The sequence below is a fragment of the Heptranchias perlo genome, chromosome 3, assembly GCF_035084215.1.
Source record: "Heptranchias perlo isolate sHepPer1 chromosome 3, sHepPer1.hap1, whole genome shotgun sequence".
Classification (NCBI taxonomy): domain Eukaryota; kingdom Metazoa; phylum Chordata; class Chondrichthyes; order Hexanchiformes; family Hexanchidae; genus Heptranchias; species Heptranchias perlo.
Window position 1 is genome coordinate 123489442 of NC_090327.1, and position 15969 is coordinate 123505410.

The 15969-nt window shown below is 42.6% G+C and overlaps 1 protein-coding gene across 3 annotated transcripts in view; it reads left to right on the forward strand.

Moving 5' to 3' along the window:
• Positions 1-15969, forward strand: part of tshz1 (teashirt zinc finger homeobox 1) — a 213441-nt gene that overhangs the window by 62460 nt on the left and 135012 nt on the right. Inside the window, exons 2-3 of one of the 3 annotated variants that reach the window (XM_067981934.1) lie at positions 11927-15046; positions 15348-15570. In XM_067981934.1, the coding sequence (XP_067838035.1) occupies positions 11927-15039 (3113 nt within the window). In that variant the 3' untranslated portion in view covers positions 15040-15046; positions 15348-15570. Of the gene's footprint in view, positions 1-11926; positions 15571-15969 lie in introns of those variants that run through there. The other 2 variants (XM_067981931.1, XM_067981930.1) reach the window with 2 other exon arrangements.

The window sequence follows — 15969 nt, forward strand, 5'->3', positions numbered from 1 at the left end:
ATTACAAATGAAAAAAATTATTTTATCATCACATCGTCCAATACCATTAAGGCCTAAACAGTTCTTTTTTCTTTGTAAAAAATAAAATAAAGCATCCAGGTTTTAGTCTTTTTAAAAAAAAAATCATTTCAAATTCAATGGAACAATCCATTCAAAAGTGTTTGATTTGCTGAAATGAAAATGTTATGGGTTTTATGAATACATAAATACCTCAGACTGTCGGAAATGTTTTTAAATTCCAGCCATGTTTTAGGTAGTTTTCGTTTATTCTCCCCCTCATTAAAATCTCTTTTAAAGACATGAATGAGAGTGTTATTTCTACAAATGCATTGAAGTGGAATACAGTGTACAGCATCTGCAGCTAGCTTACAGGCATATTTCCCATCAGCAGAATAAGAACATATCAAATCATATTCGACATAATGATCAAATCGGCATTTTTGGAAAAGAAAAAGTCTGTTAGGTTCTGTCAAGTTGAGATGTGTATTGTTTACAAATCTCCCCCCCCCTCCCCCACCCCCCCCCCCCTCAGTTTGCACACAGTTTGGGGCCTGGTGGACATCTGCTTTTATTAATGTAATAAATTGTCTTTTTTTTCTCTGTCAGTCATACAGTGAGCAATGAAAGGATGTAATGCAGACTCTGGGTGATGGATTATAAATCATTTGAGATTAAATTACAAGATAATTTGAAAACTTAACAGTTTGCATTTTGCAGTTGGGATTGTTTTGCAGACTTGCAGTTTTTTTTTTATGACCATCTTGGATTTTATTAGTGGCTTGTTGAGACATCTATCACGGCCGTTCCTCTTCTGTTACCAGTGGGCACATTTTCGCAGGAAGGAGAGTTGCACCATTGACGCCTGCATTAGCTGGTCCAAAAAAGATTGCTGTATTTTCATTGACACACAGCGCATTACCATAATTGGCTTTTCTACATGATAGGACAGAGGAAATAATAATGTCATTTTATTTACAGCCGGAGTGTCCCTTTATGAGACTCCTCCAAGTTTCTGCCATGCTGCGTAGGTCAAATGACATCTTTTGATCAGTCCTGTCCAAAGATATCAAAGCTGAGTGGCAAGTAATGGAGACCTAGTGACAAACCAAATCTCGAGAAGAAATAAGACTGCCAGTTTCCTATTAAACAGCCTGCTAAACAGCACAGCTTCACCGTGTCTGCTACGAAGCTGCCTTGACCACCATAATCAGTAGAGTGAAAGGAGACTGAATTGAACATTAGTACTGCAAATGACTGGAATGATTGCCACAGCCCTCCCTACACCCCCTCTCTCTCCCCTCCCCATACCAAAAATCAGCAAGCAAACGGTGCGAGTTACAGTTAGACTGTTCTCATCCGATTTGATTTTTGGTTCTGCTTCTTGCTGGTTTTCTGATCTGGTTTATTTAGGGTTGACATCAGCCAAATGGCGTAGCGGGATATCTCTGACAGATATTCTTATTGATTTAACAAGTTGCGCACTGGAGAAAAGATGTTTCTTTTACATACTTTTTTTCTGTCAGTTTTGTTCCTAGTTGATCTGTGAATTTAAAAAAAATATATATACATATATATATGTATGTATGTATGTACAATTTCAGTGTGGCTCTTCTATATACTCTGAAGTTATCCAGTGATATTTTGGACTAGTTTCTCATGTGGTATTTATCATCTCCCTTTTTGTTTCCTCTTCTGAAATACTTGTGATATTTCCTTATTTCTATGTAAGAAAACCTCAGGGATTTTTCCTTTTCTATAATGATTTTGTATATATAATATATTTTGTTTTGTTGCCTTCACCCTCCCCCTTTTTAATGCCAGTTTATTTGCCGTTTTTTACCCTACCGTCCAGTAATGACGAGAATAGATGCTGAAATGCGTGCTGTGGTGAGTTGGATTCGCTGTGAGCCCCAGGCTTTGTCAGCCCAATCTCCCGTGCCCTCAATAATGGAGCCAACTTGTGCTCCACCGCAGTGTCACCTGTCTAGGTGAGCCAGGCCGGTTGCTACGTGAAGTGACAGCGAGCTTTGAGGGCGGCCATCTTGGCTGACTTGTGCGGCATGATCCATCTTGCAGAGATAACCTATGCGACAAGGTGATTTTTGTTTTTACCGTCTGATTGTTAAAATAATTACCGACCAGAATATTCTTGGTAAACTTGTAGCAGATCAGATTTGCGCTGCAGAAATGGGCAGAGTACTTGCCTTGGAAGCATGACGTGAAAATATTCTAATTATTCATAGAATCCTACAGTACAGAAGGAGGCCATTCGGCCCATCGTGCCTGTGCTGGCTCTTTGAAAGAGCTATCCAATTAGTCCCACTCCCCTGCTCTTTCCCCATAGCCCTGCAATTTTCTCCCCTTCAAGTCTTTATCCAATTCCCTTTTGAAAGTTACGATTGAATCTGCTTCCACCACCCTTTCAGGCAGTCCATTCCAGATTATCATAACTTGCTGCGTAAAAAAAAATTCTCCTCATCTCCCCTCTGGCTCTTTTGCCAATTATCTTTATTATTGGAGAACGGTTTGAGTCTCCGTTGGTGGAGGATAGAAAAGGTCGCAGATGGCTTGCGCTGTCGGAGGTCCCGAATTAGTTTGAAGATCTCCGAGCAATAGATTAGTTGACCCCCCATTCCAAGACAGCCAACTGCAGGTGAGCTTTTTAAAATCTCTGAGGTGTCTTCAACTGAGGCCTTGAAAGCTCCCCTTACCCCACGATGCATTTTCTGCATTCGTCATATAGAATTCAAATCACCATAGCTCTTTATCGCCACAGTATTTAAATCTAAGAAAGCAGCAGCTAATTAAAGGAGATGAGTGATGTTAGATCTATTTTTTTTCCACAAGAGTGAGGCATCTCGTCTTATTTTTTTTAATCAAAAACCTAGGTGAGAGGCCAAGGTTCATAGTGCAGGACACCACCAAGGTTGAAAAAAAGAAAAGAACAAGTCAATTTGGAAGTAGTGATTAGGTGATGCCAAGCTTGGATTATTAAAAAACTGAAGATTGTAGGAGGAAGGAGAGACTGAGATTTACTGTAGGGGCTGGGATGAAATCTCTTTGTACAACATTTATTCAATCACATCATCTACTATACCTCTCCCTGTCCTTTAATCACCGAGATATTCTACTCATCAACAGAATGTGATCTTTAATTTGGTGAATTAATGCAAGAAGCATGCATTAATTTAATATAGGTACAGTACATTGGTAAGTTCATTGGAAAACGGAGAGGGGGTGAGGGAGGCTGGTTTTTGCCAGGGAACTATTCAAAACCACATAGAGAGTTGGAATTTACATTGGGTAAGCCACATCACCTGTGAATACTTGCCTATGTTACTGCCAGTTTATGAGCCATCTGACTATAAGTCCTGGTCATTGGGAGGGATTTGCGTTAAAACCAGCAGCAGGCAGACTTCTAAAGAGATTTCTGCTTGCAGTGTTGACAAACTGAGTGACACACGTTGGGGGTTGTTTCATTCTTGAATTAGCTTCAAGCCCAAGTTAAGCACTGACTTAAGTATTTTCTCTTGCAAAGCCGTGGGGGGAGAAAAAAGAGCATCAATAATACAGCGAGTTGGAGAAATCAACCCTTCACAATGACACTGCGGTTTCAGAAATATAACTTGAACATATTGCACTAACCTTTACCACTATCTACACTACTGTGCCTGACTTCAGATTGTGCTTGATTTTTAAAAAAAAATCTTCTTTCCTCTTATGTACTTATATGGTAAATTGCTGGTCGGTATAAATTTCGCCAATCTTTTCTTACAAGCCAGCCATACAAGCGATAATACTGTCTGGGGTATTGCCTGTGGAATCCAGTTTGCTGCTGCCACAGACAGGGTTTGCACTAGAAGGATAACGTTCACTGAAACAGTCTCAATAAATACAGTATAAATAAAGTAGGCTAATGTTAAAATCTAAATATGGGTTCAAACATAGGCTACTGAAGAGGGTTAAAGCAGGTGCGTTGTAGCAAACGGCTTGTTATCAATATAGATACTTGCACCAGTCATTCACCCATATTGATCTAACAGACGTGTGTGTTTTTTGTCCAGTTGGCAGATCGCTGTCAGAGAGAAGCTTTTATTAGTGGTATCAATCTTTAATACACCTACATACTAGATGTACTAATGTTTTGTATTAAACTTCTGAACAGTTTCCTGAAACAAATCATCACATTTGATTTTCTAATTGTAAAAAAAATGATGGTGTAAATCGTCCAGCAACTTGTGACGAGGAGGAGATACCCCGTGAGTTGCAAATCGCCACAAATTGTCAGACGATTTGTGCCGTTCCACCGTTAGCCTCGCAAAAACGGCATCTCGCTCTCAACCTCCCTGTGAGTTTCAAGAAATTGCTACATTTGTGTTGTTAAAATGAATGAAACTTGCCGCAGAACGTTAGGGTACTTAACGTTGTAAGGGCCCTTTTAATGAGGAGATTTATGTTCCTGCAATGCCACTCATCCTCTCCGGCCCAGAAAGGGAACAGTTGAAACTGTGGAGTCTCATTCCTGCAGGTAGTAATTTTTTTCTTAATTGTCTCTCTTTTCTCTCGGTCCAATCTTTCCCTCTCTTTCTAATTCTGTACCTGATTTGACTCTTTTCAATATTTAAATCTCATTGGTTAAGGAGATAGACTGTTGGTCCCATCGTTCACCAAGGTCTCATGTGCCCCGTTGACCTCGTTATCAGCTCACACTTCCAGTAATTTGCGGTGCAAAATTTTTTTTGAGCTGAAGGGTGGGGGGGTAATGTCTAACTAACGGGGCCACACCATGAGATGCCCCTCTCCAGCAAATTCTCAGTTCAACTCTGAGCTTCTGGAATTCAAAATTGTACATCTACAGCTTGATAATTATACTTCATGAACAAGTAAATATTTCATAAGAAAGAAAGAAGCAAGAAGCTTAAAGCTGTGTCATTTTAGCATTGCACTGTTTACAATATTAGATGTAAATGTTAGAAAGATGCAAGGCTGTAATAAGTTTAAAAGATGCTCAGGGAATTTCATATTGATTGTGTCACCGATCCTTTATGTTGGGACACAATCTTAGGGTGGCCGTCAATTCTCACCGTTGCAAACTTTTCAGATAGATTTTCTTTAAAGAAAGGTTTACCAGATTTCATTTTTATATACTGTATGTGAGAGTGAAACAGCCTTTCGTTAATCTGAGTACAGGAAGTATTGTTTTCAAAGCTGAATACACAGGACGATTGCACCGATGAAAGGGATAAGACAGTTAAAGAACCAAGGGTGATATGAAGTGTTCTCTGCATTTGAAAGACTGCACACTCTTTCCATTCCTGGCTCCATAAAACACTTCAAATGACAAGCTTAAGACTTTGGATGCCCTCAGATGGTTGTTGCTCTATCTCCTCCATCTGCAGTACTGTACTGCTGTACAGCGTTGCTAGATCAATGATCGGAATGGGTTGCTTTCTCGTTTCACAGATAAAAATACAAGATTGTAGTTAGAAGAATCTCCGTTTTTTGGCCGGTAACCGGAAGGCAGCAGTCCACCAATGCAGCAGATGTTGCTTCAGTCATGTATCTTGTGTTTTGAGATAAATTATTGATAATGTAAATGTACTTCATGCTTACAATCATTCTCTGCTTCAATATTCTGTAACATATACTAGTATGTTGCTGTCAGTTACTAATCTTACTTTCATTCACTAAACTGTTTTCTGTTCATTACCATTTGAATAGCTCTCAGTTCCTATTGTTATACAGTACACAACACAGTGCGATTTACCCAGAGTTTTCTTAATATTTATGGAGGATTGTATTTTTTTTAAGCAGTGAGTGCTAATTTTGCTTTGTGACCTTAGTTCTTTCTTGTATTATTCTCCTTCCAGTTTACCTTTTTGTGGGCAGCTGCAAGAATTCATGCTCCCCATTTTGATTTTGTTAAGAATATGCAACATTTTGGCATACAAATTCTTGTTAGATGCATCTTTCTGTTAAAAGCATGATTCGGGTCTGTAAACACAGAGAGCGCATTTAGCAAAGATCCACTATTACAGATCTGTCTGGTTTAATTAGGCGAGGCCACATTTCAGCAGTGTTTGAAGGTGGCAGCACATCTGACTGCTCACCAACGGGAAAGATTTGTGGACTGGAGATAGGACTTGATAAAAAAAAATATATAGGATGAGAAAACATGCATTTCAGTCACTTCTCAATGCAGAGTGAAAATCAATGCCAAATTACAGTTAACATAAAGTGACACTTACTTTTTAAAGGAAATCTCACATTTTAGTATTAGGATTTTAGCACGTAGAATTAAATGACAATAAAATATAAAACAGTGTAATACGCAGTATTGCTTAACATTAATAAAAAAAATCTGGCTCAGCATAAGAATAATAATGGGGGGAATACAGTGTTGCATCAATAGCACTGTGTGGCATTATTAGTATTTTAAGGAATAAATAAACCACAACTCTATTATCTTGATCAATAACCTCCAAAAATATTATTTAGTGATCATAATCAGTTAAAATTTTTGCAATGTTTTATACACCCACAGCCACCAGTGTAAACCGTGAATCTGCTGTTTTTACTGTTGGTGCTCCTGTTCCACTAACACGATATTTTTACCTTTGTTTAAGAAAGACTTGTAATTATATCGCACTTTTCACAACCTCAGGACACCCCAAAGCGTTTACAGCCAATGAATTACTTTTTGAAGTGTAGTCACTGTTGTAATGTAGGAAACGCGGCAGCCAATTTGCGCGCAGCAAGGTCCCACAAACAGCAATGTGATAAAGACCAGATAATCTGTTTTTTAGTGACGTTGGTTGAGGGTTAAATATTGATCAGCACACCAGGGAGAACTTACCGAGAAATGCCACGGGATTTTTTACATCCACCTGAGAGGGCAGACGGGACCTCAGTTTAATGTCTCATCCGAAAGACAGCACCTCTGACAATGCAGCACTCCCTCAGTAGTGCACTGCGAGTGTTGGCCTAGATTTTGTGCTTAAGTCTCTGGAGTGGGACTTGAACCTACAACCTTCTGGCGAGAGTGCTACCCACTGAGCCACGGCTGACTCTAGAAGTGTTACAACTGATCTCAGTCCCTCAGCTGGGGGGGTGGCGGGGGGGGAGGAAATCAGCCAGGATTCCCAATCCTAATCCTGATCATGATCTAGCAGCTCCTGCTGAAAACTACACACATCCGATGGGGGAGTGGGTTCGTCTGTGATGCTCCACATGGTTGAATATTGCGCGTGTGTACACTGGAGTGTCAGCCTAGATTTTATGCTCAAGTGCTTAAACCAGTGTCAGTCATCAGACACATCATTACTAAGGATGGTTCATAATGGGCAGTGTATTAGTATCATGGACAGGGAGTACTGGCTTTAGACCTGAGCCTCAGCTGATACTTGCTCTAAGACTTTCCCCCGAGGGTGAGTTGCTGATCTTAGCCGGGTTGTCGCAGTGCAGCTGATGACGAGGAAAGGTTTTGATTAGATTTTCATCTCAAGATGCCCTTCTTGCACTCAGTCACCCCTCACCAGCTGGTCATAGAGACAACATTAGTTGGAGACTGTAAGCGATGTCAGTGGCTGAAACAGACTGTTCGCAACCTTATCATCCTATTTGACCCTTAGATGAACTTCCGACCCCCTATCCGCTCCATCACCAAGACCGCCTACTTCCACCTCCGCAACATCGCCCATCTCCACCCCTGCCTCAGCTCATCCGTGCCTTTATTACCTCTAGTCTCGACTATTTCCATGCTTTCCACGTCGGCCTCCCACCTTCTACCCTCCGTAAAATTGAGCTCATCCAAAACTCTGCTGCCCATATCCTAACTCGCACCAAGTCCCGTTCTCCCATCACCCCTGTGCTCACTGACCTACATTGGCTCCTGGTCCGGCAACGTCTGATTGTAAAATTCTCATTCTTGTTTTCAAATCCCTCCATGGCCTCGCCCCTCCCTATCTCTGTAGCCTCCTGCAACCCTCCGAGATCTCTGCGCTCCTCCAATTCTGGCCTCTTGTGCATCCCCGATTTTCATTGCTCCACCATTAACGGCTGAACCTCCAGCTGCCTAGGCCCTAAGCTCTGGAAGTCCATCCCTAAACCTCTCTGCCTCTCAACCTCTCTCTCCTCCTTTATGATGCTCCTTAAAACCTACCTCTTTGACCAAGCTTTTGGTCACCAGTCCTAATATCTCCGTATGTGGCTCAGTGTCAAATTTTGTTTGATATCGCTCTTGTGAAGCACCTTGGGACATTTTACTATGTTAAAGGCGCTATATAAATGCAAGTTGTTGTTGATGATGTCCATAGTTGCCCATTTGTCCCTTCAGCTGGAGGACAGAGGGCACAGCTTAGAAGTTTACAGAAAGAAGATTTAGATCACAAATAAATTTACAAATGCCGGACTTTCTACTTTTTTTAACTGCAAAGAGAAACCTGCGATCTCGTTAAAACTAAAATCTGAACTTTGGGTTGTCCTTCTTCCTCTTGGCATGCTACATAGAATCTTAACTTTGGAATTGAAATGTTGAAATCTGCGTCTCGACTAAGGAACTCATTTCCTTTGTGTACCAGAGCTAATGCAAGGACCATTTGCCTGTGGAGGGGGAGTAAATTTGCCTGTGGAGGGGGAGTAAATTTGCCTGTGGAGGGGGAGTAAATTTGCCTGTGGAGGGGGAGTAAATTTGCCTGTGGAGGGGGAGTAAATTTGCCTGTGGAGGGGGAGTAAATTTGCCTGTGGAGGGGGAGTAAATTTGCCTGTGGAGGGGGAGTAAATTTGCCTGTGGAGGGGGAGTAAATTTGCCTGTGGAGGGGGAGTAAATTTGCCTGTGGAGGGGGAGTAAATTTGCCTGTGGAGGGGGAGTAAATTTGCCTGTGGAGGGGGAGTAAATTTGCCTGTGGAGGGGGAGTAAATTTGCCTGTGGAGGGGGAGTAAATTTGCCTGTGGAGGGGGAGTAAATTTGCCTGTGGAGGGGGAGTAAATTTGCCTGTGAAGGGGGAATAAATTTGCACGGTAGCGTTATTGGAGTGGATACTAACTTTTGCTCACTCTCTGAAAATTTACTCCTGACAGTAAGCAGGTACAATGCATGTTAGTGTTAGGGAATGGATGTTCTTACTTATAATTAAGTCCTCAAGACAATAGTGTTCAAAGGCATTAATTGGCTTTCATAGGAATTAAGCAAACAATGATAACCATTATTAATAATGAATACACATATACTTAACACACTTGCGGTATAAGTACTGGAGAATTCACCGCGTTACAGTTCTCGAGCTCGAAGGGTTAATGGCTGGCCAGGCCTTGTCAAATTCTGAAATACCTGTTCTGATCACCCTCCTTTTAAACCCTTTCTTGCACTCTGGCTACGTGAGAATTCACATGTTTCCACATTACCTCACCCAATTGGCTGCAATAACTCTCAGTTTTAACAAGAATCATTCCCCAAGCCTTCACCTTGACTTAACTGTCAATCGAGTCATTCAACTGGAGACACTTACAGGGAACAAAGACCCTCGACATGGAACGTTACACAACAGTCCTCTGAGGGGTCAACATCTGGAGCCATAGCTTCTCGATTTGATGATCCAAACATATCCATGGCTATCTCCCTGCTGAGAGATCTCTGGTACTCTGGAGGCTGAGTGATCAAAGACAGTGTGCAGCTGCTGCTGGATCTCCTGATCAGCTAAAACACTGTCTGACTGGAACCCCTTTTACTAAGTGAACATTGCTAACGGAAACTCACTTAAAAGCTAAAGTTAATATAAAGAATTAACCCTTTCGTTACTGCAGCATGCTAAGCTGACATTAACGGTATATGGGGGTGTAAATTCTCTCACCCCTGACACATACCTCCTGTTGACGCGTCACGTGATTTCATCCAAACAGTTTTTGAAAAATGACTGAGCTACTCCGAGTGGGTGTGTGTGTGTTGCTCATCTGACGATGAACAATAAAAGACTGCAAATCATTATTTCAACACTAGTTTCAATTTTTGTTATAAGTTATATTTAAAAAAAAGCAGAATGGTTGCCACAATGAGCGTAAACTAATTGCAAGATTCTTCTGGGTACACGGGGTTCCTCAATAAAAAAAAACATCAGAGGCAAACGTACTACACAGGAGAATTAGCAGCTATTGCAGGTTTGAGCGCATTAAGTGCAGGGAAAGTAGCTTAATGAGTGGCTCAGTAATGTTATTTAGGTCAGTTCTGATTGGCCCTTCAGTTGGATGTTAGTTGTAATCGTTACAAAACCATGCAGAGTAAGGGTACACACGTGTGTGTTTTTTTAAAAAAAACAAACTTTCACTTAACCATTTAATTTTAACACATTCTCAGTATGCTAACAACAACTTGCATTTATATAGCGCCTTTAACATAGTTAAAACGTCCCAGGGCGCTTCACAGGAGCGCCTATCAAACAAAAATTTGACACCGATCCACATAAAGAGACATTGGGTCAAAGAGGTAGATTTTAATGAGCGTTTTAAAGGAAGGGAGAGAGGTAGAGAGGCAGAGAGTTTTAGGGAGGTAATTCCGGAGCTTAGGGCCTAGGCAGCTGAAGGCACGGCTGCCAGTGGTGGGGCGAAACAAATCGGGGATGTGCAAGAGGCCAGAATTGGAGGAGCACAGAGATCTCGGAAGGTTGTGGGGCTGGAGGAGGTTACAGAGATAGGGAGGGGCGAGGCCAATGGGGGGATTTGAGCGCAAGGATGAGAATTTTTAAAATCGAGGCATTGCCGGACTGGGAGCCAACGTAGGTCAGCGAGCGTGGGAGTGATGGGTGAACGGGACTTGGTGTGAGTTAGGATACTGGCAGCAGAGTTTTGGATGAGCTGAAGTTTATTGAGGGTGGAAGGTGGGAGGCCGGCCAGGAGAGCATTGGAATAGTCAAAAGAAGAAATTAACTAGCTAAGGGGCTACAGTGTAATACGTCTGATTCTGTGGACCTTATACTATATAAAAGAAATGATTATGCATATTGTGAAAATTCAAATCGACCTATTCTCGTAGCAGTCATCCCTTCCTCCACCTCTTCCCCACCAATGAGAAGAAACCTTTGCTTGGTCTTACAAGCATCAAGCTTTCAAATCCAAGCTTGGTGGCACCCAATCAATACGTTATGATTTACTGCATCTCTTTTACTCTTTTTCAACCTTGGTGGAGCCTGCACGAAGGTCCTTGGTTCTTTAACTTGGTTTCCAAATTTGAAAAAAAACTCTTTGTTTCCCCGCCCTGATCGCCCAAAGCTCTAACGTACCAGAAACATGAAAGTACTTTTGCAATCTTAATATTATTCAAGAAGTGCAAAGAAATCCACAAATATTGAAACAGTGAATGTTTCTATAACTAATAAATGTTGAACTGGAAGTATAGGTTGACGGTGAGTTACAAATGTAATGCTTTTTCTTTTGGTTGTGAATGTTTGCTGTTGTGCTGTGTAACTTTATTGTGCTATTTGGTTGCTCTGCATTCAAAGTCTACTTTCTTTGGTAACGTTTTTAAAAAAAAAATTAGCTTTTAATTCTAATTCTCTGCATGTTACTGCCTTAATCTTAAAATTAGAGCTGGGCCGTTCAGGGGTGATGTCAGGAAGCACTTCTTCACACAAAGGGAAGTGGAAATCTGGAACTCTCTCCTTCAAAAAGCTGTTGAGGCTGGGGGTCAATTGAAAATGTCAAAACTGAGATTGATAGATTTTTGTTAGGTAATAGTAGTAAGGGATATGGAATCAAGGCAGGTAGATGGAGTTAAGATACAGATCAGCCATGATCTAATTGAATGGCAGAACAGGCTCGAGGGGCTGAATGGCCTCCTCCTGTTCCTATGTTCCTAAATTCAGGTCTTTTTGCAATGACAGATTTCCCTTTGCCTAGCTCTCAGTAATGTGTCGTTTGTATATCTTTTCTTTGCCAGCTTATGTTCCCGAGGAAGAGCTGAATGCAGCGGAGCTCAACGAAGATTTGCAGGACGAGGAACTGCCTCCGGATGTCCAGGAGCACGAGTTTATGCATGCGGAGGAAGAAGAAAGCAAAGAGGTGCCCAGTTACCAGAATTCGCCCGTCAGCACGCCAAACAATCCGGACCCTGGCTACGGGTCACCCGCTAGCGACACCAGTGACCAGCTGGCCGACCTGCGGAGCACGTCCTCCAAGGAGGGGCAGGAGAAAGAGGACAGCTTCGTCACAGACAACCTGCAGGCGTCGCGCGACAGCTTGGCTCAGATGAAGGCCGCCTACTCCAACCTTTTGAGCAGCTCCTACTGGACGAGCCTCGGCCTCGACCTGAAGAACTCGAACCAGGCCAGTGCCAGCACCAGCAGCAACGGCAGCAGCCACAACGGCAGCAGCCACAACGGCAACGGCGGCGGAGCTGGCTACGACTGGCACCAGGCCGCCCTGGCCAAAACCTTGCAGCAGACCTCTTACGGGATAATGCCCGAGCCCAGCCTCTTGAGCACGGTGCAGCTTTACAGGCAACAGAGCAAGCTGTTTGGGTCCGTGTTCACCGGGGCCAGCAAGTTCCGCTGCAAGGACTGCAGCTCTGCCTATGACACCCTGGTGGAACTGACTGTGCACATGAACGAAACCGGGCACTATCGCGACGACAACCGGGACAAAGACGCCAACAACCCCCGGAAGTGGTCCAAGCCCAGGAAACGCTCGCTGATGGAGATGGAGGGCAAGGAGGACGCGCAGAAGGTGCTAAAGTGCATGTACTGCGGCCACTCGTTCGAGTCGTTGCAGGATCTGAGCGTCCACATGATCAAGACCAAGCATTACCAGAAAGTGCCTCTCAAGGAGCCGGTACCGGCCCTCACCTCGAGACTGCTGCCCCCCACCAAAAGGAGAGCCCAGCACGACGCCCAGCCCTGCTCGCCGGAGTCGGCGGTGAATCCGTCGGGGCTGGCAGCCTCCGAACCCGCCTCTGCTCAGAAAGCTGCCAATCCCTACGTGACCCCCAACAACCGCTACGGCTATCAGAACGGCGCCAGCTACACGTGGCAGTTCGAGGCCCGCAAGGCCCAGATACTCAAGTGCATGGAGTGCGGCAGCTCCCACGACACACTGCAGCAGCTGACTGCTCACATGATGGTGACCGGCCACTTCTTAAAAGTCACAAATTCTGCCTCCAAGAAAGGGAAGCAGCTGGTTTTCGACACGGTGGTGGAGGAAAAGATCCAGTCGATCCCCTTGCCGCCTTCTGCTCCCTCGAGAGTTGCGCCACCCACCGCTCAAGCGAAAGCTGAGACTCCAACTCCACCAGTTGCGGAAGAGAGGAAGGAGTACGAAGAAGAGCGGATAGAAGACTGTGAGAAGGAAAGAGCAATAAAAGAGGAAAAAGACGATCCTGTGGAAAAATTTGAGTCCACTTCACAATACCAATATCTCCGGGAAGAGGACCTGGACGAAAGTCCCAAGGGTGGAATAGATATACTGAAATCTCTAGAGAACACAGTCACCACAGCAATCAACAAAGCCCAGAATGGTGCGCCTACCTGGGGGGGTTATCCCAGCATTCATGCTGCATATCAGCTTTCTGGGACAATACGACCCTTCCTGCCAACAGCGCAGAATATTCAAGTGACCCCATTCTATGCTAATAGCGTAAAGGCCTTGTCTTCTGAGCATTTTACAGCAGTTGAGCCTTCAGAGTGCCAATCCCCACCACCTCAAAAGAGCAATGTTCATGCCATGGAGGAACTGGTTGAGAAGGTCACAGGTAAGATGACCATTAAGCCAGAAGAAAAACTGGTGGAGAAAGAGCCAGTGGTTGCATCCATGACCAAAACAACCTGTGGTTCATCATCTCCTAGTGTTAAGGACCCTCCCAAAGCTGAAGATCTCGACAGTTCAACACAACTGAAGAAAAATGCTGATGGGGGGGAAGTGAAAGTGAAGAAGGAGACCAATTCAGAGAGCCCTTCTCCAAATGGAACGGAATGTTTAAAATCAACAGTTAGCAATGGTTGTAACAGTATGGCAATTATTACTGACCATTCACCTGAGTCACCATTTGTGAATCCACTTAGTGCACTACAGTCAATTATGAACACACATTTGGGTAAGGCTTCAAAACCCTTGAGCCCTAGCCTCGATCCTTTGGCCATGCTGTACAAAATAAGCAACAGTGTGTTAGACAAGCCCATATTCCCTGCTGCTCAGGTCAAACAAGCAGATATTGTAGATCGATACTACTACGAAAACAATGATCAGCCAATAGACTTAACAAAATCAAAAAGCAACAAAAAGCTCATTTCAGCCATGACCGAAACAATACTGTCTTCATCGCGGGAAAATGCATTATTGGACATATCTGACATGGTCAAGAACCTCACTGGGCGATTGACACCAAAGTCGTCAACCCCATCAACTGTGTCAGAAAAGTCTGAAGCAGATGTAAGCAGCTTTGATGATACCTTAGAAGATATATCTCCAATACAGAAGAGAAAGGGCAGACAATCGAACTGGAACCCTCAGCACCTTCTGATACTCCAAGCTCAGTTTGCGGCTAGCTTACGGGAATCTTCTGAAGGCAAATACGTTATGTCGGACCTAAACCTCCATGAGCGGGTGTACATTTCAAAGTTTACTGGTCTTTCCATGACCACGATAAGCCATTGGCTGGCCAATGTAAAGTACCAGTTGAGAAGGACAGGTGGAACTAAATTCCTGAAGAACTTAGACACAGGTCACCCGGTTTTCTTCTGTAATGATTGTGCCTCTCAATTTAGGACTCCTTCCAGCTACATAGGCCATTTGGAATCTCACTTAGGCTTTTCTTTGAAGGACCTCTCGAAGTTATCAATAGAGCAGATTCGAGAACAACAGGCAGTTTCGAAGGTCATACCAAATAAGTCACTGAGTTCAGTTGGGATGTCAGAGGAGGACATAAGCTCTACATTCCAGTGTAAAATGTGCAACCGAACCTTTGCAAGCAAACATGCAGTCAAACTACACCTTAGCAAAACACATGGCAAGTCTCCAGAGGACCATCTGTTGTATGTAACTGAATTTGAAAAACAATAGTACCCAGGTAAGCAGATGTGTAACTGATCACGTACTGATAAACACACAGGGCATGACGAAAACACTCCAGGATGAATTTAATGAACATTTCCTCACATGTCTAGACAGTGTGTACTTATTTGGCTTTTTTGTTAACACTTCATAACGAATAATCTCCAGAGAACTAGAATCACTCTTGAACTTATTACTACAATTATTTTTCTTGTCATGGGTTCCTGTAACAATGCGGTGAGTTACATCGATGTGTTGTCAGGCATTACATAGCCTCACAGTTTCAAATTCAGAATTTTGTTTTGTTTTTGTTTCAGGTGAGCACATATTTAAGTTTGGTTGTATACTTGGAAGAAGGAAGTACAGGGCCTGACTTAGGTAACAAAAAAAAAAGCACATTAATTTAAAAATGTAATGACATCTTTGCAATTCGATTTATTACCTTTTGAACTTTAAACTGGAAGCAATTACTGTCAACGTAATTCCATAATAACTACTGCAGTTTTGTGAGAAAACAATAAAGTTATATTTGAACCTGTATTTTATATTAAAGGTCATGCGTTATATTATAGGCATTGCAGTACATCTGTTGAAAAATAAGTGGCACTAGTGAAAGTCTTAAGTAGTTCAGAGAGTTAAAGTGTAACAGTAAATATGATCCATGCATTCCGCTGTTTCAAATGAACTGAAAATCACTGTTTTCATTAATATAACCTTAAAGAACATATTTTCTCCTGTAAATTTCTAATGCTGAATGTTCAAGATTAAAATATGAGAAACATGCAGATTTCCCAGAACATTTTTAAATCGTGCTCTTCTCTGAATAAAGCATTAGACGCTCACTTTTAATGTTTTATAAGAAATGTCAATTCAACCCTCAAAAAAGCTTGATGGGGACAATTGAAAATTTTAGTTTATATGTTTTGCTAACTTGGAATT